We start from the raw sequence: 27459 nt of genomic DNA on the forward strand, positions 1-27459 counted from the left end.
CTAAACTGGGGGGAGAGGTAGATACGCTTAAGGGCAGAGATAGGGTCCAGAGTGACTTAGACAAATTGGAGGATTGGGCCACAAGAAATCTGATGAGGTTCAACAAGGACAAGTGTAGAGTCCTGCACTTGGGACGGAAGAATCCCAAGCATAGTTACAAGCTGGAGACCAAACGGTTAAGAAGTAGTTCTGCAGACAAGGACCTGGGGGTTACAGTGGATGAGAAGCTGGATATGAGTCAACAGAGCGCCCTTGTAGCCAAGAAGGCTAATGGCATATTAGGTTGCATTAAGAGGAGCATTGCCAGCAGATCCAGAGATGTCATTATTCCCCTTAATTCGGCTTTGGTGAGGCCGCATCTGGAGTATTGTGTCCAGTTCTGGGACCCCCACTACAAAAAGGATGCGGACACATTGGAGAGGGTCCAGCGGAGGGCAACCAAAATGATTAGGGGGCTGGAGCATATGATTTATGAGGAGAGGCTGAGGGAGTTGGGTCTGTTTAGTCTGCAGAAGAGAAGAGTGAGGGGGGATTTGATAGCAGCCTTCAACTTCCTGAAGGGAGGTTCCAAAGAGGATGGAGAGAGGCTGTTTTCAGTAGTGACAGATGCAGAACAAGGAGCAATGGTCTCAAGTTGTGGTGGGAGAGGTCCAGGTTGGATATTAGGAAAAACTATTTCACTAGGAGGGTGGTGAAGCACTGGAATGGGTTACCTAGGGTAGTAGTGGGGTCTCCATCCCTAGAGGTGTTTAAGTCTCGGCTTGACAAAGCCCTGGCCGGGTTGATTTAGTTGGAATTGGTCCTGCCTAGAGCAGGGGGCTGGACTTGATGCCCTTCTGAGGTCTCTTCCAGTTCTATGATTCTATGATTCTTTGTTATACCGCTTGGATTCACAGAGTTTAAGAAGAAATCGCTTGAAATACAGAGAGCTGCAGCAGTTGCAAGCTTCCATTTATTCCATAACACGGAACTAGATAGAGACGGTGAAACTGGCTGGGCTGACCCCTAGTGACCTAACTTGGTTACTATAACAACAACAAGAAGTATCATTACACACAACAGAGACCACAAGCCCAACCTGTTCCCTGACAGGCTGGGGTGGGGTAGGTGGCAGGACAGTGTAACTGTATCACTCTCTGGGGGTTATGCTCCATGCCCCGTCGCTCCAGTGGCTCCCCCAGTTTCAGGCTATGGGGATAATAGAGGGGCACTGATCGTGGTGTCAGGGACAGGTTCAGGGGCAGGGACCAGGGTCCCTTGATTGATCTGCAGCTCCTGGGAGTCCAGCTTGGCACAGGTGAGTCCCTCAGCATCGGGGTTGGGCTCCTGGATCTGGGAGGGAACAGAATAACCGTGTTTTTGTGTGTCAGGGAAATCCCACCCCCAGCACCTGCCCCTCATGCAATTCTGCTACCCCTGCAAAGCTCAGATGAACACAAAAGTTTTGGAGGAGATTGGGGGGCTCAGGATGACTTTGTGGGGGGCAGAGCCAGACTCTCTGTGTTCTGGGCCTCCAGCCCTCTCCTCTCTACCACTGATACCGGGGGGGGGGGGAGGAATCCCCAGTGCAGAGCCCAGAGCCAATGTCTGTCTGTGCAGATGTAGGAGCCCAGGCGGGGTAGGGGCTGATGTGAAAAAGGCCCTAGTGGAACCTGTGCAGGCCCAGATGGGGGAGGAACAGTACATTGGTGTGGGGAGGGGGCAAGGCAGGGAGATCAGGAGACTTGGGCCGGGGGACACTTACCAGGACATCCTGCTGTTTCCCTTGGCCCACGAGGGTGTCTGTGGAACAGAGACCCCCATCCCAGGTGAGTAGCTGGGCCCGGATCAGGCTCTAGGCCCAGCCCCACAGCTTGCATGTGAACCCCATGGTGCAGAGTGGGAAACTGAGGCACTGAGCAGGGCAGGAGTGCCTCCAAAAGTGAGCCAGGTCTGCACCCCACAGCAACATGCTCCCCCAGGAAACACCCCTCCCCCTGCTCCCCATGGACACCCCGTCTTGTCTAACTTACGCTCTGTGTCTGCAGCCTCGGATTCCCTGTGGGGACAGAGAGAGAGAGAGGGAGAGAGAGTAACAGAGCCCAGGAGTCCTGGCTCCCAGCCCCGGGCTCTAACCACTAGGCCTCTCCCAGAGTCGAGGAGAGAACCCAGGTGTCCTGAGGCAGGTAGATGGGTGGGGGAGGGGTCAGAACTGGTGTCTCACCTGCTCTGTCTCGCTGCTGGTCCCTTCCCTGCAGAGACATGAAGCAGAATTGTCCATGAATGGCCCCGGGTCTCCACGTGCCAGTCCACAGGGCAGCCGGGATGGGAGTCCCCGCCCTTGCTCTGGCAGGGGGGCCATGACCCCTCCAGCCACTGACCTGAGTACTCCAGGCTGAGTCCTGCCCCCTACAGAACAGCACCCCCTACAGATCCCCACACACCCTGCAGACCCCATGCCCCACGCTGTGCAGCACAGAGCCCCCTTGTGGGGGTTTTGGGACCATCACCGAGTGCCAGGAGACAGCGCCCCCTGCTGATCCCCCTGCCCCATCCCCCTGGGTACATGGCCTGTCTCCAGTCCAAGCCCTGCCCCTTCCCAGCCCTGCCTAGCAGCAGGTTTAACCCTTCCCTCGCTGGGGCACTCACTGGCTCGGGTGCGTCTGTAGCAGAGGAAGGCCAGGAGGAGGAGGAGGAGGAGGAGGACAGAGGCTCCTGTGATCATCCCGGAGATGATGGGTTGGCTCAGCTTCAGTTCACGCCCACCTGGGAAGCAGGAGGAGGCCGTGAGCACTGGAAGTGGCTGCTGCCCATCCCCTCCCCCTAGAGGACTGAGGGACCCACAGCAATGGGGCTAGTGGTGGGTACACAGAGAGGGAAATGTAGAGAGCATTCACAGGGTCAGGGGCTGACTTGGGGGCCAGACCAGAGGGGATGTATCTCAGGCCCCACGTGCCCTGGGACACTGGTTAGACCGAGATCCCACGGCCCAGCCCCCTTGGGTCCTGCCCCTCTGCTGGGAATTCCCCAGCAGCTGCAGCTCACCTCTCTGAAGTCATCTGGGTTGGGGGTCATTTTCCTGGGGAGGGGCTTTGAGACTTATGGGAGAACCATGCTCTGCTGAAGCGATCAGCAGCCGAAGATGTAACAGTGCCACCTTCCCAATGGCTCCAGAGTCAACCGTGTGTCATTGTGAACAGGGGGTGGGTCCAAGTGCTAACTCCATTTCTATCTGGCTCAGTAGGTCCCAGAGTTAATGACCTCCGGGGCAGCCTCAAGCCCTGCTTCTAGGTTGTTCCCCCAGGTTCTCTCTAGCCTCAGGTAGACAGATGAGATACACGGGACCATTATCCCCATCTTCCCATCCACCACCCCATTCCCAGGGGAATACGCACTGAGCTGTGCCCCACAGGGGTGGCTTTGTTGTACTGATGGGCAGCAGCACAGCACCCCAGTCTGGGAGCATCTGGGGAGGGGCTGTGTGCTGGGGGGGGATCTCTCCTGCGCCCTGTCCCCTCCAAGTCAATCTGGCACCTCTCCTGGGACCCCTCCCTCAGCACACGAAATGAGTCTGGACATGTCTCAGACCAGATGGGGCATTTGCTGTGAGGATCTGACCCCTGGAATCTGACCCCCCATCCCATCCTGCAACTATTCATGGCTCCTCCAGGGAGAGGCTCCTCATGCAGCATGTTCCAGTTGTTTGGGGTGGCCATGTGGATCTCCTGTCCCCAAGCCTGGTACCTGGCTCAACGCTGCCTGAGTGGGTCGACGTCGGCGCTGTTCTCTGCTGAGTCAGTTCAGATGTCCCTGTGGGAACAGAACCAGCATCTGTCTGGAACTCAGGGGCAGGGAGGGTGTGAGAAAGCCGGAATCTGTGGCTAGTTATACAGGGTGTCTATACACCATGGGCTGAGCCAATTCCCTGGAGTGAGGATGGGACACAGGGACTGGGGCTGGATCAGTGTCCCTGGGATCGCAGGATGGGTCCCAGTGAGACCCTCAGCGAGATACGGCCCCTGCCTGGCTCCATGGAAACCACAACCCCTAATGACTCGTGCTAATCACCAGGAGCCCTGTCCTGGGCCAGCTGCCCTGCGTGCTCGGTGCTGTACGGACACCAGACACAGAGACGGTCCCTGCCCCAGTCAGGGGCCACTCACCCCTGGAGTCCCTGAGGGGTTGGAATGGGCGCGGTGTCCCTTCTGCAGGGGAGGAGCCCCCTGCCCCACAGAGCTCAGGGGAGCTTGGCTGCCCCACGGGCCATGTCCCATCCGGGCGCTAATTCCCACAGCCCCGACTGCTTCTGAGCTCCCCGGGGGGGGTTGGGCATTTGGGGCCGAGGTCTCATGCAGACAAGGTCTGAGTCTGTCTGTCCCTCCCCAGACGTGCTCCAATTCCTGCCCTGCGCGCCCAGTGCCCCCATCCCCACTGCCCCACAGCTGGGTGTCCCCAGGGTCTGTCCATCTCCCGCTGTGCAGGGACCGTCCCCCTCCAAACACCCGAATGGCCCCAAGGGCGTCTGAGCGGGGAGCTCTGTTCCCCAGGAGATTAATTGCTCCATTTCTCCCACCTACATTCTCCAGGCGACACCGTTGTGGAGTTCTCTGGGTCGGTTCCCTCTGTGGGATTCAAACGAGTATCAGCCGGGACGGGGAAGGACGGAACCGAGCACCCAGCTCCAGAGAGGGGCTGACATGGTGACTCAGCGACTAGGCCGCTCGCCCCATGACCCAGAGTTTATTGCGGCTTCAAGTGTCAGGCCGGGTGGGGAGGGAATTCGGTGCTGGGCGGTGCCAGCCAGGCAGTCCCTGGGCCGTGGCTGCTCTGTGTGTCCCCAGAGCGGGGCAACCGGGGAAGCCTCCCTCTGGAAAAGACTCCTGCTGTGCAACCCCCCTGGGGGCAGGGATCCCCCAGCCTTGGCCGTCACCCTCTGGAAGCTGCTGCCCCCACCCCCCGCTGTGATTCCATCCCCACCACCCAGCCAGGAATCCCCTCTGCGGGACCCAGAGCCTGGTGCTGAATGTCCTGAGGGTCCATCCAGGTGTGGGGCTGGGAGCTGAACCCTCCACATCCCCACCTGGGAGCCAGGACACCTGAATCCGATCCCCAGCTCTGGGAGCAGAGAGGGGTCTAGTGGTTAGGGCAGGGGAGGGCACTGGGAGCCACAGATGCTGGTGGCTGCATAGAGACCGTGAGAAAAAGCCCCTGGAGCAAGGAGGGTGGTTAGCCCTTGTTTACACCTAGGTACATGGTTTACCTCCTGAGGTCTCTTCCAGCCCTGGGAGTCTATGGGTATGTCTACACTACCCCGCTAATTCGAACTAGGAGGGTAATGTAGGCATACCGCACTTGCAAATGAAGCCTGGGATTTGAATTTCCTGGGCTTCATTTGCATAAGCGGGGCGCCGCCATTTTTAAATCCCTGCTGGTTCAAACCCCGTGCAGCGCGGCTACACGGGGCACGAACTAGGTAGTTCGAACTAGGCTTCCTAGTTCGAACTACCGTTACTCCTCGTGGAAGGAGGAGTAACGGTAGTTCGAACTAGGAAGCCTAGTTCGAACTACTTAGTTCGTGCCATGTGTAGCCGTGCTGCACGGGGTTTGAACCAGCAGGGATTTAAAAATGGCAGCACCCAGCTTATGCAAATGAAGCCCGGGAAATTCAAATCCCGGGCTTCATTTGCAAGTGCGGTATGCCTACATTACCCTCCTAGTTCAAATTAGCGGGGTAGTGTAGACATACCCTATGAGATGGAGGCGCAGGCTGGGCCAGTGACACCCTGTGATGCCGTGGGGAGCTGTGTGGGTGTCTGGGGGATTTGTGTGGGGAATTCACCCCTGTCCCCAGCAGCATCCAGCTCCAAGATCTGACTCCATCTTTCTACTGCAACAGCCTCCTGCCGTGGCACCGACACTGACAGCAGATAGTGACGGTTCCCCCCACAGCAATCCCCCCCTGAGGCTGGCAGAGATGGAGGGTCCGGGTGCAGGGAGCTCTGGGCTCACACAGAGACAGGAGTGAGCTGGGGAGACACAAACCCCTCCCCATGTGTGTGTGACCGGCCCTTAGCGCCCAGCCCCAGGGACAACGCCCGGGCTCACAGACACCTCCCTGCACCCACAGGGACCCAGCGGGTCGGGGTCTGATCTGAGCTCCCGGGTCAATACAAGGAGTTTGAAAGGAGTTTTGAGTGAACATTCAGGACTCAGCTCCTCTTTCCCCCAATCTCCCCAGAGATACTCACGTCCCAGCACCCCGCTCTGCCCGGCCAGCCAGCAGCCTGGAGAAGAGACAGTTCATTAGGGACCAGATATCCACACACCCTGGTCTCAGATCCCTGCCCCCCCATGGGCACCTACTCTGGCCTCAGATCCCCCCCGGAACAGGTCCTGCTCTCAGATCCCCCCATGGGCACACACCCTGGTCTCAGATCCTCCCCTCCTGCATGTGCACATGCCCTGGCTGTCTCCAAAACTCACCGGGGAAGACAATGGTGAGAGCAGATGCCATGTGGGGTCCCTTCATGCTGCCACCAACACCCTGGTGCCAAGCCCCAATGAATCCAAATAAGGAGCTCAGATGCTGGCTGCAGCTACAGGAAGGTGATGACGTCTCATCTCTTCCTGTGTCCATCACACCTCCTCTCTAATCTGCAGGTGAAATCTAGTGCGGTCTCAGTAAGAAGAGATCCCTGCACCACCCCGGAAACCCTGGGACCCTCAGCCTGGCTAAGCATCACGTAGCTCGCCGCTGGCCTCCCAGGCAAATACCCAGCCAAGTACCTTGCAGCCAATAGGGGAGGGGTCACTTGATGATTCCCTGTTCTGTTCACTCCCTCTGGGGCACCTGGCATTGGAGACAGGACACTGGGCTGGGGCCTTTGCTCTGACTCAGTCTGTTCTTATGTTCTTAGTAGGATTGAAGACCAGACCCCGAGGTCTCCTGGCTGCCAGCCCAGTGAACCTTCCCCAAGGCTGCAGGGCACATGGAGGGTGACGTGTCCCCCTCCTCAGAGACACAGACAAGCTGTGAGCTGCACCATGCTGGGTGATGCAGGAATTTCTGCTGTCTTTGGCCACAACAGATTTATCCTGCAGATTGGAGACTTGTCATGGACACAGGAGGAACCAGGCATCGCCAGCGTCCTGTAGCCACAGCCACATCTGAGCTCCTTATTCGGGGCTGAGTGAAGCTGGGCATGGGGGGGCGGTGGCAGCGCTGAAGGGCCCCTCACTGCCCATCATGGTATCTGCTCTCACCGCCCTCTGCCTTGGTGAGCATCACACAGAGCCAGGGCGTGTGTCTATAGGGGGAATCTAAGTCCAGGGCATATGTCCCTGGTGGGGGGAGGTCTGAGACTGGGGAGGAGGGGCATGTGGGGGTATCTGAGACTTGAGCATGTGCCCATGGGGTGGGGAGGAATATGATACGTGTGTTTGGGGGAGTGGGTGGCTCTGAGATCTGTAGATCCACTTGCTCTGGGATCTGGTCCCTATGAGTGGGGCGAGGTCTCAGCCTCTGGATAGGGGTGACCAGGACTGATAGGATCACCCCTATGGAGCTGTGCGCCTCTCACACCAACCCACGTCCCTCGTCCTTAACACGGAAATTCCCCAGCTGCCCCGTTCCCCACAGATCCTCACGTCCCTACATCCTGTTCCGCTCGGCCAGGCAGCAGCCTGGAGAGGAGACAGGCCATTAGGGACCAGATCCCAGAACAACTGGATCCCACAGATCTCAGGTCCACTCCCTCTCCCCTCCCTCCAGGCACATCTCAGATTCCTCCCACGCCCTGGTCTCAGATCCCCCCATGGGCACACGCCCTGGCTGTCTCCAAAAATCACCGAGGAAGAGGACGGTGAGAGCAGATGCCATGATGGGCTGTGAGGGGCATCTCAGCGCTGCCACCGACACCCTGGTGCCCAGCTCCACTGAGCCACAAATAAGGAGCTTAGTCGGGTGCTGCAACTGCAGGAAGCCGACAGTGTTTCATCTCTTCCTGCATCTACCCGCCTTGTCACTAAGCTGCAGGCGACATCTCGTGTGGTCACAGTAATCAGAGATCACTGCAAAGCCGAGGAAACCCTGAAACCATCAACCTGGCCAAGTATCCTGCAGCTTCCACTTCTCCATGTCTGCGGGAAGGGTGGGGGGCTGGAGATCTCTTTCCTCCTTGGGGAGCATGCACCAGGCTGGGAGCCAGGTGATCACAGGGTCTTTGATTGACCAGTATTTCCAGGAAGATTCCCCTCCCCCTTTCTTTCCTTCCATGTTCATGTGGCTGGTGACTCATGTAACTAAAATTAATCCATGATCATGCAGTTAAAGGAAGGTGCAATTAAAGGAGGCCTGTTAGTGAGGGGGCAGATTCAAGGGTGTTTGGGAAACAGTAAGTGGGATTTCTTGTTTCTGGAGGGTTTCAGCTGCCCACGTGCAGTATGAGCCCCGGCACTGTGCAATAAGGAACACCTGGGTTTGCTGCCCCTTGCATGACAGCTTAGCAGTGATGGCGGCTTTACACTGTCAGGGTATGTCTACACTGCAAAGTTAATTTGAACTAACAACCGTAAGTTCGAATTAACTTTAATAGTGGCTACACATGCAAACCGCTCGTTCGAATTTAAATCAAACTAGCGGAGCGCTTAATTCGAACTAGATAAACCTCATTCTTCGAGGACTAACACCTAGTTCGAATTAAGGGCTGTGTAGCCACTTAATTTAAACTAGCTGGAGGCTAGCCCTCCCCAGCTTGCCCTGGTGGCCACTCTGGGCCAAACCAGGGAAAATCCTCTCCTTTCCCCGAGCCCCGGGGTCCTTAAAGGGGTAGGCTCTGGCCAGACAGCACTTGCCAGAGCCAGCCCTGCCAGCAGTCTCTGCCCCTGACCCAGTGGCCCCAGGATGAGCCAGGCAGCCAGTGCCAGCCAGCTCTCCCCCTCCCAGTCCCCCAGCACCCAGGGGCCGTAGACGGCGCGCACCCTCCTGGACTAGTGTGGAGGTCATGGACCTCACTGAGACTTGGGGGCAGGCCCCTAATGTCCATGATCTCTGCATTAGGTGGAGGAATGTGGCTGTCTACGGGTGCATAGCGGCCACCATGAACCGAAAGGGACACAGGCGCACACAGGAGCAGGTGCACCAGAAAGTGAAACACCTGCGGCAGGAGTATGCCAGGGTCACCAGGGGCGGCGCCGCAGCAGGGGCTGCCACCTGCCCCTCCTTCCCCGCCCTCGACCGACTCTTGGGGGGCGGGGCGGGGCGGTCCGCGCCAGTCCAGGAGGCAGTGAGCCGGGACTGGAGGGTCCTGACCCGGGCGCATCGGAGGGGCCACTGTGACGGACCGGGCCATGTCTGGGCACAGCTGAGGGCGTCCACTTAGGGCGAATTGCTCAAATCCGGGGCTCCTTACAGTCCCCCTGACTGGCGACCTCTCCAAACAGGCCACAAACCAGTCCCACAGGGCGCTTCAGCTGCCTGCCTGAAGCCTCCCGAGCAAAACCCCTCCGACACCCCAGCAATATCCGTGCCCAGATGGCCCCGGGCCTATACACAGGTGGGGGGTCCTAGCACCCAATCCCACCTACCCCGAACAAGTTCTGTCCGGTTCCAAGAAACCAGCCACAGATCCCTGGTCAATTTACCCTCTGGACCTTACCCACAAATCACGCTGGGCCAATCCTTTAGAATCTATATCTAAAGGTTTATTATTACAAGAAAGAAAAGCCTGAGAGTAAGGTTATTAAAGTACAGTACGTTACATGCACCGAATCTCCCAGTTCTCGATGCAGGCTCTAGCAGAGATGTTGCAGCTGCTGGTTTAAAAGTTCTTATTGCACATCCTACGATCAGGATGGGTTCACAGGTCTTCCGGGCTCTTCAATCCCTGCAGTGCTGCCTCTGGGATGAAGTGCTGAGCTGAGAACAAAATGGCATCGACCACATGGCCTCTTTTATCCCCTTCCTGGCCTCTTCTTGTATGCAGCAAGTCACCTGGTCAGAGGCCAATCTCTATGTTCCCTGCTGGCTGCCCTCAGGTGACAAATCCCATTCTTTGGGTGTGTCCATAACCTATTGAGAGTCATTGTCCCACAGGGCCTGGCTAATCAGCCTGTCCATAGCCATGCTTAACCACATTCACAGAAATATTCAGCTTCCACACAGATTACAGATTCCTACCTACACACATAGACATTATACACTCACATAAATAGTGTACATAAGATCAACAAACAATAATCTCCCATTCAATACCCCACATGGCTCCCCCCACACCAATTTCTGGGGCCAACACCCCCACCTAGGGGTGCAGCAGCGATCTGGCTGCTTCCCTCCAATTCAGCAACGTGACAGCCACCACAAGATGTTCCAGCACCGGAGTCAGTAGGGTCGGCCAGGGAGGCCTTACCAGGTAAGTGTCCCCTGCCTGGGAGGGAGGCGGGGAGGGAGACCAGGGACCGCGCGCATGGGCCAGGCTTCCCACGGATCACACAGCCACCTGTGCACATGTGAGCACGTGCCATGTCACCCTTGGGCAGGTGGCTCCAGTTGTGTGACACCCAGGGGCCGTGGCCCAATAGGCACATGCGTATGTGAAGAGACCTGACATACTCCCAGCCCTGGGGCAGGACCCAGCAGGACGCTTTCCCTTCACATGCCTCGTCTACACAGAAGCAGGGGACATCTCCCCCCCACCCCGGCCACACTATACACGGCACAGGGACATGGGTGCCATCTTGGGGCAGCTCCCAGTCCGGGGGAGAGTCAAACATCCTGACCATGGCCTCTGTACAAACACAACGGCTCTGATGGTGCAGGGCACGGTCGCCTTCATGTCTCTGGGGGGGAGGGGGCTGGGCATCATCCACTGTGTCCCCAGGGAGAACTGACCCCTTCTCTTCTTTCTCTACAGCTGCACCAGCTGCTCATGCAGGGCGCACCACCCCGCCTGGGACATGCTCCTGCACCCGTGGCCTGCTCCAGACCACCACCACAGAGCAGGAGTACTGGGACCAGCACCTGGTGTCCCTGCGAGCCCTGCACTGCACCGTGGACGCCTGGAGCAGCTGGCTGAGTACCGAGCCAGAAACGCAAACCTGCAGGCCCTACTGCAGAGCATGGTGCCCTGTGCCCGTCCTGCACTGCTGCCCCCCAACTACTGTCCCTCCTCCCACTCCTGCCCCCCTCCCACCTCTTCCTCCTCAACCCCCCCACCCTCCTCCTCAATGTCCACACCCCCTACCTCAACCTCCTCACCCTCCACCCCATCCCCCCGGGGATGCTGAGGATCCCTCCCCCACCGTGCAGGGAGGCGGTTGGCCCGGCGAGACCCCCAGCCATGAGTGCTGAGCTTCCCCTCCCCCTTCTTTCCTTTGCTTCCCCCTTCCAGCTCCCTCCTCCCAGTTTTCCCCTCCCCTCTCCCACTCTCTCTCCTGCCCTCTCCTGCATCCTTTCCCCCGTCTCCCTACAGTTTCATTCCTCCTCCCCAGTTGTGTTGAATAAAGAGAGTTGTTATTTTTGAAAATACGTGTCTTTTATTTGACATCTGGAGGGGGGGGGGGGCTAGGGAAGGGTAAGTGGAAGGATGAGAGGGAGGAATGGGGCACAAGCCCCCAGTGGGGCAGACCAGGGAGACTGTTAGCGCTCCTCAGGGTGGAAGCTCTCCCGCAGGGCCCCCTGGATCCTGACAGCCCCTTGATGGTGCTCCCTGATAGCAGCCTGCAGACAGTGCAGCCAGGCTGCCGGCAACGTGTCGACGAGACACAGCAGAGTCCCCGGGGGCAGGTCTGGTTCCATGTTGCAGAGTGCCGTGGTGTCTGGAGTGAGGGCAAGCAGAGCACACCGAGACACAAAGGCTTTGCTGTCCCTCAGCGAGGTGGACTAGCAAGCAGAGAAACCTGAGAACTGTCTGTCCCAGATAGGGGGTCAGGTCCCTTTAAGCACAGACCTCAGCTAGCCTGAGGCAGCAGCTCCACACCCTACGTCCTACCCTAATGCCCTGCCAGCACCGGTTCCAGCCAGCCTTAACTTCGGTTCAGGGTGCACTCAATGTGGACCTGCTAGTTCGAATTAGCAAAATGCTAATTCAAATTAGTTTTTAGGTCTAGATGCACTAATTTGAATTAGCTTAGTTCGAATTAACTAAATCGAATTTAGTTCGAATTAGTGCTGTAGTGTAGACGTACCCTAACACCTAGTTCTAAGGGTCTTTTCTCAGCCTGGGAATTAAATAAACCAGGTTCAAAGGAAAATCAGAGCAAGAGAAATTCCATCCTGTGCCCCCGAAGTATCCCCAGCTTGTCAGCCTCTTCTCGGGGGCCGCTCTCTCAGGGCATGAGCCCCTCTGCTACCTGGGACTGAGCCTTTCTCTGCTGTGGGCCCCCTCAGGGAGTCCTCTCGCTCTGGACCCAGGGATCACCAACCCCGGAGGGAATGGGGCAGCCCTGTTCTCCAGCCCAGAGCGACTCTAAACCAGCGTCACACAGGAATGGAGCCAGATCAGATCAGCGCAAATCCGGATTCTCTTTGGAATGGGGCAGTGCGAGGCTGCAGCGCCACCTAGTGGCCACAGGAGGACTCACCAGCCCCTGTCCCTGTGTCCCTTGGTTGGGGGGTTCCCATGGAAAGCGACACAGTGGAAAGTTGGAAGAACAGGGCTGTACTGCACCTCTGACCCCCTAGCATCTGTAACAACCCCACACAACAGGGCAGCTCCTGTTGTCACTTCACCTAGGAACTCTCACACGGATCCTCCCAGCTCCCAGCCTCCCTGTCCATGAGGCAGGTAGCACAGGAGAGTTACAACAAGTGAGAGAGGATAAGAGAGCAAATGGTTTCAGAGGTTGTTAGTTGGTTTCAGCAAACGCAGCAGACAGAGGGAGCAATGGAGGCTGGAAGAGTAACGGGCCTTGTCTGACGTCCCCCAGACAGTCAGGGGCAGTGCTGGGAACAGGCCCCAGAAGCCCTGACTTACAGAGTCTGGCGTTTCACACACTGAATTCCAGTAGGGTTGCCAGCTGCCCAGTATTGACCTGGACAGTCTGGTATTTTCGCTTCTTGACTGGTTAAAAAAAAAATCAGAAAATACAGAACACCTAAAATGTCCAGTATTTTCTGAATTTTCCCGGCCAGGAGGTGAAAATCCCAGGTGCTTACCTGGTTCTGTAGGGGAGCTGTCTGGCCCGGAGCAGGAAGACAAGATGACAGATGACCGTCGGCAGCCTGTTAGGGCCAAAAACCCTCAAAAGCATTTGTTAAAGGAGCCGTGTTATTTTGGTTTTGGGGGTTTTTTTGCTCAACAACTTTTGTCTCCCCCTCAACAGAATTTTTTTCCCTGTTTTTTTTGCGGGGGTGGGGGAGGAGTGTGTTTTGGTATTTTTGGTTAAACCATCTGGCAACCCTGCACTGAATGATCAGAATCAAGTGACTGCAAATGAGCTACAGCCCAGCAACCCTTCCTAGGGATGGTCAGCCAGGATGTTAGAAGCACTAGAACAGAATTTCTTAAACTGTGTTAGATGGCAGGTTGGTGTGCCATGAGGCAGTCCGAGGGGTGCCATGGAGATATGGGGACCACACGTCCCTTTTTTTTCCCGGGACAGTCGTGGATTTAAAAACACCCAGTGCTAGCACGGTGCTTCAGCAACTCTCCACCTCCACCCAACACGTAAGCGGCTCCCTTGGTGCTTTGCACGGGCAGCCAGGGCCGCTGCGGGTGGTGCGCAATGTCCAGAGCTCTGAGCTCATGTGCAGCATGTGCCACTGTCCAGCCCAGCCTCCTCCATCCACAAGTGGCTGCCACCACTACCAGAGGGGGAGGGGAGCTGGTTGCAGCTGGTGAGCTGCTCCTGGGAGCTGCCACCAGAGTCCCAGCAGGGAGCACGCAGAGCTCGGCTGGAACACGGAAGAGTGGGGAGCGTTCGGACTCTGTGCACGGCCCTGCCTCCCCCACCCCTTCCCACCCTGCTGGGGGAGTGGCAGTGCACAGACCTGCTCGCTCTGCCGCAATCTGCAAGCCAGATCTGGGTGGGTGGGGGCTTTCTCCCTCCCTCACCCGTGCTTAGGGTTGCCAGGTGTCTGGTTTTCTACTGAATGGTCCGGTTTTTGGGGCCTCTGTCCGGTAAAAAAAATCCAGAAAATACCAGACACATGCCATGTCCAGTGTTTCCTGGATTTCTGGCTGGGTGCCGGATGGAAGCCTGGTGGGGGCGGGAGGAGTGGCTGGGAGGTGGGGCGCAATCGGCGCTGGGAGCCCAGGCTGCATCTGACACCTTGGGGAGGATGAGAAGCCCTGTCCCTGCTCCTGAGCGTGTGGTGGAGCCGCAGCCGGACTCACTCGCGCGGGACTTACAGCGCCCTGGGATCTGCACGTGCCCGGGTCAGTCCCGCCCCCCCTCCCCCGACCCTTCCCGACCAGCTCCGCTGCCCCTGACCCCCTCCTCATGACAGAACCAAATACTGCCTAGACCATCCTGGATACACATTTATGTAACCTACTCTTAAATATCTCCACAGATGGAGATTCCACAACCTCCCTGGGCAATTTATTCCAGTGTTTGACTACCCTCACAGTTAGGAACTTTTTCCTAATGTCCAACCTAAACCTCCCTTGCTGCAGTTTAAGCCCATTGCTTCTTGTCCTGTCCTCAGCGGCCAAGATGAACACGTTTTCTCCCTCCTCCTTATGACACCCATTAGGTATCTGAAAACTGCTATCATGTCCCCTCTTAATCTTCTCTTTTCTAAACTAAACAAACCCAATTCCTTCAGCCTTCCCTCATAGGTCATGTTCTCTAGACCTTTAATCATTCTCGTTGCTCTTCTCTGGACCCTCTCCAATTTCTCCACATCCTTCTTGAAATGCGGTGCCCAGAACTGGACACAATACTCCAACTGAGGCCTAACCAGCGCAGAGTAGAGCGGAAGAATGACTTCTCGGGTCTTGCTCACAACACACCTGTTAAAGCAAACATGATTCTGGAATGCATTCTTTGCCACAGCATCACACTGCTGACTCATATTTAACTTGTGGTCCACTATAACCCTAGATCCCTTTCTGCCATACTCCTTCCTAGACCGTTGCTTCCCATTCTGTATGTGTGAAACTGATTGTTCCTTCCTAAGTGGAGCACTTTGCATTTCTCCAATTTGTCCAGGTCATTTTGAATTATGACCCTATCCTCCAGAGCAGTCACAACCCCTCCCAGCTTGGTATCATCTGCAAACTTAGTAAGCGTAGTTTCTATGCCAATATCTAAATCATTGATGAAGATATTGAACAGAGCCTGTCCCAAAACAGACCCCTAAGGAATCCCACTTGTTATGCCTTTACAACAGAATTGTGAACCATTAATAACTACTCCCTGAGTACAGTTATTCAGCCAGTTATGCATCCATCTTATAGTAGCCCCATCGAAATTGTATTTCCCTAGTTTATTGATAAGAATATCATGCGAGACCATTTCATATGCCTTACTAGGTATACCACATCCACCGCTTCTCTCTTATCCACAAGACTCGTTATCCTATTAAAGAAAGCTATCAGATTGGTTTGACGTGATTTGTTCTTTACAAGCCCATTCTGGCTGTTCCCTATCACCTTGCCACTTTCCAAGTGTTTACAGATAATTTCCTTAATTTCTTTCTCCGTTATCTTCCCTGGCACAGAAGTTAAACTAACTGGTCTTTCTCCTTTGCAGGCTGCTGGCTGGCCGAGCGGAACAGGATGTAGGGACGTGAGTGGGTAACGGGACAGCTGAGGAATTTCTGTGTTAAGGACGAGGGACGTGGGTTGGCGTGAGAGGCGCACAGCTCCATAGGGATGATCCTATCAGTCCTAGTCACCCACCCATATGCAGAGGCTGAGACCTCGCCCCACTCATTAGGGACCAGATCCCAGAGCGAGTGGATCTACAGATCTCAGAGCCACCCAGTCCCCCAAACACATGCCTCAGTTTCCTCCTCTTCCCAATGTGCACAGGCCCAGGTCTCAGATCCCTTCACATGGGCACAAGCCCTGGTCTCAGACCGCCCACCAGGGACACATGATCTGGACTCATCTCCCCCTATAGACACACACCCTGGTTCTGTGTGATACTCACCAAGGAAGAGGACGGTGAGAGCAGATGCCATGATGGGCAGTGAAGGGCCCCTCAGCGCTGCCACAAACGCCCCAGTGCCCAGTGTCACCCAGCCCTGAATAAGGAACTCACATGCTGGCTGCAGCTACAGGAGGCTGACGATGCCTGGTTTGTGCCTGTGAATATGACAAGTCTCTAATCTGCAGGAGAAATCTGGTGTGGCCAAAGACAGCAGAAATTCCTGCAACACCCAGCTCACAGCTTGTCTGTGTCTCTGAGGAGGGGGACACGTCACCCTCCATGTGCCCTGCAGCCTTGGGGAAGGTGCACTGGGCTGGCAGCCAGGAGACCTCGGGGTCTGGTCTTCAATCCTACTAAGAACATAAGAACAGACTGAGTCAGACCAAAGGTCCATCCATCCCAGTGTCCTGTCTTCCAACAGAGGCCAATGCCAGGTGCCCCAGAGGGAGTGAACAGAGCAGGGAACCATCAAGTGACCCCTCCCCTATTGGCTGCAGGGCACTTTGCAGGGTAATTGCCTGGGTGACCAGCAGTGAGCTACCTGATGCTTAGCCAGGCTGAGGGGCCCAGGGTTTCCAGGGTTGTGCAGGGACCTCTGCTTGCTGTGACCGCACTAGATTTCGCCTGCAGATTAGAGATAAGGTGCGATGGACACAGGAAGAGATGAGACGTCATCAGCTTCCTGTAGCTGCAACCAGCATCTGAGTTCCTTATTTGGGGCTCAGTGGAGCTGGGATCTGGGGCATTGGTGGCAGCACTGAGGGACCCACCATGGCATCTGAGCTCACCATTGTCTTCCTCGGTGAGTTTTTGAGATGGCCAGAGCATGTGCACTTAGGGGGCAGGGAATTTGAAACCAGAGTGTGTGCCCAAACGGGGATCCGAGGCCAGAGCAGGTGCCCATGGGGAATCTGATACCAGGGAAGCTGCTCATTTGTGGGGGGGAATCTGAGACCAAGGCATGTACACAGGGCAGGTGGGTCTCTGGTCTCTAATGATCTGTCTCTTCTCCAGGCTGCTGGCTGGCTGGGCAGAGCGGAGTGTTGGGACGTGAGTATCTCTGGGGAGATTGTGGGAAAGAGGAGCTGAGTCCTGAATGTTCACTCAAAACTCCGTTCAAACTCCTTGTATTGACCCGGGAGCTCAGCTCAAACCCCGGCCCGCAGGGCCCCTGTGGGTGCAGGGAGGTGTCTGTGGGCCCGGGCGCTGTCCCTGGGGCTGGGCGCTCAGGGTCGGTCACAGACACACGGGGAGGGGTTTGTGTCTCCCCATCTCACTCCTGTCTGTGTGAGCCCAGAGCTCCCTGCACCCGGAACCTCCATCTCTGCCAGCCTCAGGGGGAGATCGCTGTGGGGGGAGCCGTCACCATCCGCTGTCAGTGTCGGTGGCAGGGCAGGAGGCTGTTACTGTAGAAAGATGGAGTCAGATCTTGGAGCTGGATGCTGCTGGGGACAGGGGTGAATTCCCCACACAAATCCCTCAGACACCCACACAGCTCCCCACGGCATCACAGGGTGTCACTGGCCCAGCCTGCGCCTCCATCTCATAGACTCCTAGGGCTGGAAGAGACCTCAGGAGATAAACCATGTATCTTGGTGTACACAAGGGCTAATCGTTCCTCCCTGTGTTTGGTTTCAGGGCAGGGGCTTTTTCTCACTGTCTGTGCAGCCACCAGCAACTCTGGCTCCCAGCCCCTCCCCTGCTCTAACCACTAGACCCCTCTGCTCCCAGAGCTGGGGATCGGATCCGAGTGTCCTGGCTCCCAGGTGGGGATGTAGGGGACCCACTAAACAGACAGACGGGCACAGAGGGGGCCTCTCGGTTTAGGGCCTCAGGCAGCTCCAGTTGTAGTTCCAAGGAATCTCTGGGATCTGGGAGAGATTCCTCTGGCTGGGTTTCTCCCAACCCCATCTCCACGCGGCGAGGGCAGCGCAGTGACTGTGCCTGTCCCCTTCTCACTGCAGAGACCTACTGCCCCAAACCCTCCATCTCCCTGCGCCTCAGCAGAGGGGTCGCTCTGGAGACCACCGTGACCATCCGGTGTTGGGCTTGGCACCACAACATGAGGTTCCTGCTGTACAAGGATGGGAGCCCGACCACGCAACAGGAAGTGGAGCCGGCTGGGCTCGTGGCTGAGTTTCCCATCCACTTCATGAGCCAGAGAGATGCGGGGAGCTACCGTTGCCACTGTCGCTCCAAACAGTCGTCCTACTGGTCAGAGCTTAGTGACCCCGTGGAGCTGGACTTAGTAGGTAAACGACCCTTGTTCAGTGTCCCCACTCCCAGTCCCACCCCCAGCCGATTTTCCCTTCCCTCAGGGGATCAGTGCACATGGAGTCTGGCTGGGCTCTGAGTCTGGGGCTCAGCAAAGGGGGCGTCTGGCTGGAGATGGGATTAAAGCAGCACTTGACGGACAATGGACCTTAAGTGGTGCTGAGCCACAGCTAAGGAACTTCCCTGTGACTCTGCAGAGCAGCAGGTAGGCCTTAACTGCTTACCTATAAAGGACACGAACAAGTGACTTGCTCATGTGACAAACTCCATTTGGGGAGGGACTTTCACACTTTTTTGGAGTTGGGTTATGGCATGAACTGGATTAAACTCACTGGCCACACTGTGATCTAAGCGCACACCCACGTCGTTATACACTGAACTTCCAAGAGGACATGGTCTCTGCTGTTCTGCTCATTTTTTCTCAGTCTGGAGTTTAAATCTCTCAACCTTTTCCTCAGCTTCTCTGAGTCGCTCCTCTGCTGCCAGTCGCTCCTCTCACCTTGCCTGGACTTTGTTCTCAACAAAAATAATTAAAGGTCTAGAAACCGTGAGGTATGAGGTCAGACTTAAAGAACTGGGTAATCTAAAAGGATGTTAAAAGGGGAAGGGAGAAAAATTGTTCTTGGCTTCTGATGACAGGTGAAGCTGCAATGGGCTTAAACTGCAGCAAGGGAGGTTTAGGTTGGACATTAAGAAAAGTTTCCTACCTGTCAGGGTTGTTAAAAACGTGGAATAAATTGCCCAGGGAGGTTGTGGAATCTCCAGCACTGGAAATATTTAAGAGCAGGTTAAATAAACATCTATCAGGGATGATCGAGACGGTGCTCGGTTCCGCCGTGAGGGATAGAGACTGGACTCAATGACCTCTCGAGATCCCTTCCAATTCTAATGCTCTATGATTCTATGATTAAGCACGGACGTGCTAATTGACAATATTTTCCCCAATTTTTTTCTTCTCTTTATTCTCCCCATCCCCTCTCTTTCACTGCTATTTATTTGTACCCTAGACTGCTTAACCGCATTCATCTCATGAAATGAGTTGTGCACACAAAAGCTCCCGATACCATCTACATTTTTTGTTAGTTTCTAAAGTGCTTCAGGGCCATTCATTTTTTTTCTCTCAAAGGTCATATTTTCTAGACCTTTAATCATTTTCGTTGCTCTTCCCTGGACCTTTTCCAATTGCTTCACATCTTTCTTGAAATGCGGTGCCCAGAACTGAACACAATACTCCAGTTAAGGCCTAATCAGTGCAGAGTAGAGCGGAAGAATGACTTCTCGGGTCTTGCTTACAACACACCTGTGAATACATCCCAGAATCATGTTGCCTTTTTTGCAACAGCGTCACCCGTTTGACTCATGTTAACTTATGATCCACTGTGACTCCTCGATCCCGTTCTGCCATTCTTCCTAGACAGCCACTTCCCATCCTGCATGTGTGAAACGGATTGTTCCCTCCTAAGTGGAGCGCTTTGTATTTGTCCTTATTGCACTTCATCCTCTTTACCTCAGACCGTTTGTCTAGACCCCACCCCGGTCACAAACCCCCTTCTGCTGGTCATTTTGAATTATGACCCGATCCTCCAAAGCACTTGCAACCCCTCCCAGCTGGTATCATCTGCAAACTCTCTATGCCGTCAGCTAGATCTGTGGTCACCAACCACTACATCAGACTCCTCTTGTAGATCCCAGAGCCTCTGACGGGATCCTGACTGGTTTGACCTAGAGTCTAGCAAGTGACTGCTCTTCAGCTGCCTCCTCCCCCCACTGCTGCTCTTCTCCTGCCCTTTGCCTTGTAGCTGCTCCTCCCCCCAAGAGCCTCCAGCGTACTCTGCAGGGCAGCGGAGGGAGAGGAGTGTGCTGGTGTCAAGGTGCCCCCTCCCACCCTGCATCCTATCTCCACAGAGCAGAGGGGGGCACAAGAAGACTTGGGAGGGAGTTCGTTGCCCCTCCAAACCAGGGCAGTCTCCCCACCCTGGGGTCTCAGGCTTCTTCCTTCAGGTGCAGGCTAGGAAAAAGACCCCGGCCTCTGCTTTCCTATTCCCTTTGTTAAGGAGTTGTGGCCCCTCCCGACCAACCACTGCTCAGACTGAAGGACAAAAGATTGTTTAAAGGTGGCTCATCTAGAAGTTGCAGGTAACCCCCTCCATGACTCCCATTCACACACTTGAAACTCACAAAGTATTCCCCACTCCCTGGGTGCGTCTAGACTACAGGGTTTTGGCGACAAAATTGGACTTTTGTCGACAAAACTATACCTGCGTCCACACTGCCTTTGAGTTGTCGACATAACGTTGACAGAACTCAGCAGTTTTGTCGACATACGTAAACCTCATTCTACGAGGAATAACGCCTTTTGTCGACAGAGCTCTGTCAATAGAAGGCATTATTGCATCTACACGGCCCTTTGCGTCCACACTGTCATGTCGACAAAGCGGCTTGCTTTGTCGACAGAACTGGATGGAATCTAGACGCTCTTTGTCGACAGTATCTGTCGACAAATCTTCTGTCGACAAAACCCTGTAGTCTAGACGTACCCCTGTGTCTAATTTTACACACACACATGAGACGCACAGCAGAGTAAGATCAACAGAACCAGTGGATCATGACATGAGATTGGTGGGTTGCACAAAATAATTCGCTCACAGCACCTTTGAGTTCTGTAAATTCATGTCCATGGGGAGGGGGGCGGGTCTCTCACAGCGGCCATGTCGCCTGTTGCCATGAAATGGGTTTTATTCAGCCAGTGGCAGACACTAGTCAGCAACAGTTCAGTGTGTGACCCAGCACGGGAGCTCCTGCTCACCCCGCTGTCGTGGACCCTGCTCTTTCTGGGCTCCTGCTTCAGTGGGAGCCCTTCTTGGGCGTTCAGCCATAGGCCCTTCCGCTGCCTGGGATGCACCTCTCTGAGCCCCCAGCCGGTCTCTGCCGTAGGCCCCTCAGGGAGCCCCCAGTCCAGCAGCCCCCTCCTTCCAGCCAATCATCCTGCAACACCAACCCACCAGCTGCTCCCCTTGTCTTCAGTGCTGGGTGAGCAAGTCAGCTGGGCCTCCTCATCTCTGTCCTCTCTCCTGGCTGGACCTGGCTGGACAGGACTCCAGGCTCCTCTCCCCTCCTGCCAGGGGTGGAGCTGGGAGGGGCCTTCTGGGTCGCCCGTCTCTATCCCATTGTCCCAGGAATTGGGGGTCGCCCCTGGTCCTGGGGAACAAAAAACCCTCCCTCACCACCCTGCTACCCACGCAGCCCCCTGCTAAATGGAGACCCACAGAGCATTGACACAGATCTGTAAGGAAATCCCCCACTTCGCCACCGGGGTCCGGCCTGGGACTGGGGGGAAAAGCATCCAGGGGACTATCCCTGCAGCCCCTGGGGCTGGGCTGTGGGGGTCTGCGTCTCACGGCCTGTCTCCTCCTGCCTGCAGATCCCAGCTACCCCAAGTCCTCCATCTCCCTGCGCCCCAGTGAGGGGTTCACCCCGGGGGGAGCTGTGACCATCCAGTGCCGGTGCAGGTCTGGGGGAGGGCGGGTCCTGCTGAGGAAAGCTGGAGACCCGGCTGCGCAGCGCGCGATGGATCCCACCGGGGACGTGGCTGAATTTCGCATCCGCAACTTGAGCCGGACAGATGCAGGGAACTACAGCTGCCAATGTGGCGCCCGGGGGGACCCAAACATCTGGTCAGAGCCCAGCAACCCTGTGGAGCTGGTGGTGGCAGGTGAGGGGCCTGGCTTGGAGTACCTGCTCCCAGCCCCACACCTGGATGGACCCTCAGGACACTCAGAGCCAGGCTCTGGGTCCCACACAGGGGATTCCTGGTTGGGTGGTGGGGACGGAATCACGGGGGAGGGAGGGGGGACAGCAGCTGCTGGAGGGTCACGGCCAAGGTCGGGGGATCCCTACCCGTAGGGGGGTTGCACAGCAGATGCCTTTCCCAGGGAGAGGCTTCCCCGGCTGCCCCGCTCTGGGGACACACAGAGCAGCCACGGCCCAGGAACTGCCCGGCTGGAACTGCCCAGCAACGAATTCCCTCCCCACCCGCCCTGACACTTGAAGCCGCAATAAACTCTGGGTCATGGGGCGAGTGGCCCAGTTGCTGAGTCACCATTTCAGCCCCTCCCTGGAGCTGGGTGCTTGGTTCGGTCCCTCCCCCGTCCCAGCCGATGCTCGTTTGAATCCCACAGCAGGGCCCGATCCTGCTGGGACCCAGCAGCCGGATCCCCTCACAACGGCACCGCAGAGTGAAGGTAAGCTGGAGAAATGGAGCCATTCATCCCCCGGGCCCAGGGCTCTCGCTCAGATACCCTCAGGGCCACTCAGGCGTTTGGAAGGGGACGATCCCTGCACAGAACTGATGGGCTCAGTTCTTCTGTCTAGCGGGGTATGGACAGACCCTGGGGATGCCTGCCCATGGGTCAGTGGGGATGTGGGACCCTGGGAGCCCAGGGCGGTGGCCGGACGGGAGCACGTCTGGGGAGGGTCACTCAGATGGACTCAGACCTTGTCTCCATGAGAACTGGACCTGAAATGTCAAATCCCGTGTGGTTCCCAACCTTCCTGGGGAGCTCAGAGCCAGTCTGGGCTGTGGGAACTAGCGCCCGGGTGGGACACAGCCCATGGGGCAGCCAAGCTCCTCTTGACTCTGTGGGGCAGGGGGCTCCTCCCCCGCAGTAGGGTGGCCGCACCCAGACCGGCCCCACGGGATGAGTGACCCGTGAATGGGGCAGGGACCGTCTGTGTGTCCTGTGTCCCTACTGAGCACGCGGGGCAGCTGGCCCAGGACAGGGCTCCTGGTGATCAGCACAAGTCGTTAGTGCTTGTGGGTTCCATGGAGCCAGGCAGGGGCCGCATCTCGCTGAGCGTCTCGCTGGGATCCATCCTGGGATCCCAGGGGCACTGATCCAGCCCCAATCCCTGTGTCCCGTCCTCACTCCAGGGGCTGTGTCTGGACTGGCCAGTTTTTCCGGAAAATCAGCCGCTTTTCCGGAAAAACTTGCCAGCTGTCTACACTGGCTGCTTGAATTTCCGCAAAAGCACTGACTTCCTATTGTAAGAAATCAGTGCTTCTTGCGGAAATACTATTCTGCTCCCATTCAGGCAAAAGTCCCTTTTGCGCAAATGCTTTTGCACAAAAGGGCCAGTGTAGACAGCTCAGATTTGTTTTCTGCAAAAAAGCCCTGATTGCGAAAATGGCGATTGGAGCTTTTTTGCGGAAAAGCGCGTCTAGATCGTCACGGACGCAAAAAGTGCTTTTGCGGAAAAGCATCCGGGCCAATTTAGACGCTCTGTTCCGAAAAAGCTTTTAACGGAAAACATTTCCGTTAAAAGCATTTCCAGAAAATCATGCCAGTGTAGACGTAGCCCAGGGGGGCTGGCGCAGCCCATGATGTATAGAGACCCTGTATAACTAGCCACAGACACCAGGGCTCCAGCTTTCTCACACCCTCCCCGCCTGAGTCCCAGACAGACGCTGGCTCCATTCCCACAGGGAGATCTGACCTGACTCAGCCGAGAACAGAGCCGCCGTCGACCCACCCAGGCAGCGTGGAGCCAGGTACCAGGCCTGGGGACAGAAGATCCCCATCGCCATTTGGAACAACAGGCACATGATGCATGAGGAGCCTCTCCCTGGAGGAGCTATGAAGAGTTGCTGGGTGGGATGCTGGGGGAAGGGCAGATTCCAGGGGACAGATCCTCACAGGAAATGCCCCATCTGGGCTGAGACCTGCCCGGACTCATTTGATGTGCAGGGGGAGGGAGTCACTGGACAGGTGCCAGATTGGCTTGGAGGGGGCAGGGCCCAGGAGAACTGTGCCCAGCACACAGCCCCTCCCCAGGTGACCCCAGACTGGGGTGCTGTGCTGCTGCCCAACAGCACCACAGAGCCACCCATGTGGGGCACAGCTCAGTGTGTATCCCCCTGGGAGAATGGGGCGGCGGATGGGAAGCCAGGAATAATGGTCCCATGTATCTCTTCTGTCTGTCTGAGGCTGCAGAGAGCCTGCAGGAACAACCTGGAAGCAGAGCTCGGTGCTGCCCCAGAGGGCATTTACCCTGGGATCTACTGAGGCACCCACTCCCATTCACAGAGACACACTGTTGACTCTGGAACCTAATGATGGTCGCTGGGGAGCCAGCACCATTACCTCTTCCGCTGCTGATCGCTTCAGCAGGGCGCGGTTCTCCCAGCAGTCTCAAAGCCCCTCCCCAGTCAAATGCCCCCCAACCCAGATGTCTCCTACGTAGCGGTGAGCTGCAGCTGCTGTAGAATTCCCAGGAGAGGGGCAGGACCCAAGGGGGCTGGGCTGTGGGATCTTGGTCTAACCATTGTCCCAGGGCACATGGGGCCTGAGGTACATCCCCCCTGTCCTGGCCCCAGGACAGGCCCCTGCCCCCTGTGAATGCTATTCACAATCCCCTCTTTGTACCCACCACTAGCCCCATTGCTGTGGGTCCCTCAGTGCTAAGGAGAAGGGGATGGGCAGCAGGTAATGCACCAGCCACTCCCGGTGCTCACGGCCGCCTTCTGCTTCCCAGGTGGGCGTGAACAGAATCTGAGCGGCCCCATCATCGCCGGGATGATCGCGGGGGCCCCCGGCTTCCTCCTCCTCCTCCTCCTCCTCCTCCTCCTCCTGGCCTTCCTCTGCTACAGACGCACTCGAGCCAGTGAGTGCCCCAGCGAGGGAAGGGTTAAACCTGCTGCTAGACAGGGGGGAAGGGGCAGGGCTTGGACTGGAGACAGGCCACACACCTGGAGGATGGGGCAGGGGGATCAGCAGGGGGCGCTGTCCCCTGGCACTCAGTGCTGGTCCCAAAGCCCCCACAAGGGGGGCACGGGGTCTGCAGGGTGTGTGGGGATCTGTAGGGGGCGCTGTTCTGTAGGGGGCAGGGCTCAGCTTGTCCCCTGCCAGAGCAAGGGTGGGGACTCCCATCCCGGCTGCCCTGTGGACTGGCACATGGAGACCCGGGGCCATTCATGGACAATTCTGCTTCATGTCTCTGCAGGGAAGGGACCAGCAGCGAGACAGAGCAGGTGAGACCCCAGTTCTGACCCCTCCCCCACCCATCTACCTGCCTCAGGACACCTGGGTTCTCTCCTCGACTCTGGGAGGGGCCTAGTGGTTAGAGCCCGGGGCTGGGAGCCAGGACTCCTGGGCTCTGTTAATCTCTCTCTCTCTCTCTCTCTGTCCCCACAGGGAATCCGAGGCTGCAGACACAATGTGTAAGTTAGACAAGACGGGGTGTCCGCGGGGGGAGGGGTGTTTCCTGGGGGGGCATGATGAGGTGGGGTGCAGACCTGGCTCACTGTGCACCTTTTGGAGGTGCTTCTGCTTTGCTCAGTGCCTCAGTTTCCCCCACTGTACCACACGGTTCACATGCAAACAGTGGGGCTGGGCCTAGAGCCTGATCCGGGCCCAGCCACTCACCTGGGATGGGGGTCTCTGTTCCACAGACACCCTTGTGGGCCAAGGGAAGCAGCAGGATGTCCTGGTAAGTGTCCCCCGACCCAAGTCTCCTGATCTCCCTGCCTTGCCCCCCCCACACCAATGCACCATGGATCCTCCCCCATCTAGGTCTGTGCAGGTTCCACTAGGGGCTTGTTCACACCAGCCCCTACCACACCTGGGCTCCTACATCTGCACAGACAGACATTGGCACTGGGATCTGCACTGGGGCTCCCTCCACCACGGTAGCGGGGTAGAGAGGAGGGGGCTGGAGGCCCAGATCACAGAGAATCACAGACTGGCCCTGCCCCCCAAACTCACCCTGCGCTCCCCAAAACATTTGTGTTTGTCTGAGCTTTGCAGGGGCAGCAGAATTGCAAGGGGGGGAGGAGCGCGGGGGGGGGTTGAGGGGGGGGAGGGATTTCCCTGACACAAAAACACGGTTACTCTTTTCCCTCCAAGCCCCAGGAGCCCAAGCCTGGCGCTGAGGGACTCACCTATGCTGAGCTGGACCCACAGAAGCTGCAGATGAAGCGAAGGACATCGGTACCTGCCCCCGAACCCGTCGTTTACAGCACCATCAGTGCCCCTTCCCTACCCCCATAGCCTGAACCTAGAGGAGTCCCTGGAATGACAGGGCAGGGAGCATAACCCTCAGGGAGTGACACGGTTACACTGTCCTCCCCCTCCATCCTCACCCCCCGCCCACCAGAGAACAGGCTGGGCTTCTGGTCTGTGTTGTGTGTAATGATAGATCATGTTGTTGTTATAGTGAGTTAGGTCACTAGGTGTCAGCCCAGCTGGTTTTCGCCAGCTCTGTGTTTTGAAATAAATTGGAAGCTTGCAACTGCTGCAGCTCTCTGTGTTTCAAGCGGTTTCTTCCTCAACTCTGTGAATCGAAGCGGTATAACAAAGTGGCGACATGGGTGGGATCCCTGTGCTGCCTCCTGCAACAGCAGAAAGAGAGGCCAATGTGAGAAAACAAACCTTTTTGCTGCTCTGGAAAGGTGGGGGTGTGATCTGACAGTTGCAAACTGAAACTAGAACCAGGGTCTGCTTTGTTCTGCTCGGAGTGAAGCCCAGAGGCTGGGAGAGAAAAAAAACAGAGAAATTCAGGAGGGCGCTGCAGTATTTGACAGTCCAGTATTTGAGCTTTCCGTTCAGGACACAAATTGAGAAAATAGAAATGTCTGGTATTTTCTAAATGAGATGTAATGTAGATTGTGATGTAATGTCAAGTGTGTCCGGTACCATCTGGCAACCAGGGCCGGATTAAGGGGTGGGGTAGCCGGGCAGCTACCCGGGGTGGCAACTTATGGGGGGTGCCTGGCTCCCAGATCGCGGGCTGCAGCAGCTCCCAGCTGCCACCCTGCAGCAGCTTCCCGGGGTGGGAGCCGCGTTAACCCCTGCAGTGCTGGCCAGCAGCACCCTTTCCGCTGCGGTCGTGGGGCCTGCACAGCCAGGCACAGCCCACCCCGGACGGACCCGAGCTGTGTGCCAGCGGCGGTGGCCGGGCCAGGCAGTACAGCACACGTGCGTCCTGCCACCACCAGTTCCGCGCGCTTCTCCTTACAGCTGCCATTAGGCGCCGCGCGCCGATTGCAGCTGTAAGGTGCACAGCGCACTGGGGGCCAGGGCTGTGCATGCGCCACGCGCCCGCTGCCCAGAT

At 56.8% G+C, this 27459-nt stretch overlaps 1 protein-coding gene and 1 long non-coding RNA gene across 2 annotated transcripts; both read left to right on the plus strand.

Moving 5' to 3' along the window:
• The first annotated feature begins 16848 nt into the window (after positions 1 to 16848).
• Positions 16849 to 22412, plus strand: LOC142823753 (T-cell-interacting, activating receptor on myeloid cells protein 1-like). Its single transcript, XM_089770431.1, has 3 exons — positions 16849 to 16879; positions 17811 to 18329; positions 21773 to 22412. Exons 1-3 carry the CDS (start codon positions 16849 to 16851, stop codon positions 22252 to 22254), a joined length of 1032 nt encoding a protein of 343 aa, XP_089626557.1. The 3' UTR covers positions 22255 to 22412.
• Positions 22413 to 25252: 2840 nt separating this feature from the next.
• LOC142823872 (uncharacterized) lies at positions 25253 to 26710 on the plus strand. The gene is made up of 4 exons (XR_012898951.2): positions 25253 to 25378; positions 25542 to 25567; positions 25799 to 25836; positions 26253 to 26710. It is a non-coding gene; the product is annotated as an uncharacterized LOC142823872 (long non-coding RNA).
• Positions 26711 to 27459: the final 749 nt, after the last annotated feature.

The sequence above is a fragment of the Pelodiscus sinensis genome, chromosome 18 (assembly GCF_052426305.1).
Source record: "Pelodiscus sinensis isolate ZL-2025 chromosome 18, ASM5242630v1, whole genome shotgun sequence".
Classification (NCBI taxonomy): Eukaryota; Metazoa; Chordata; order Testudines; family Trionychidae; genus Pelodiscus; species Pelodiscus sinensis.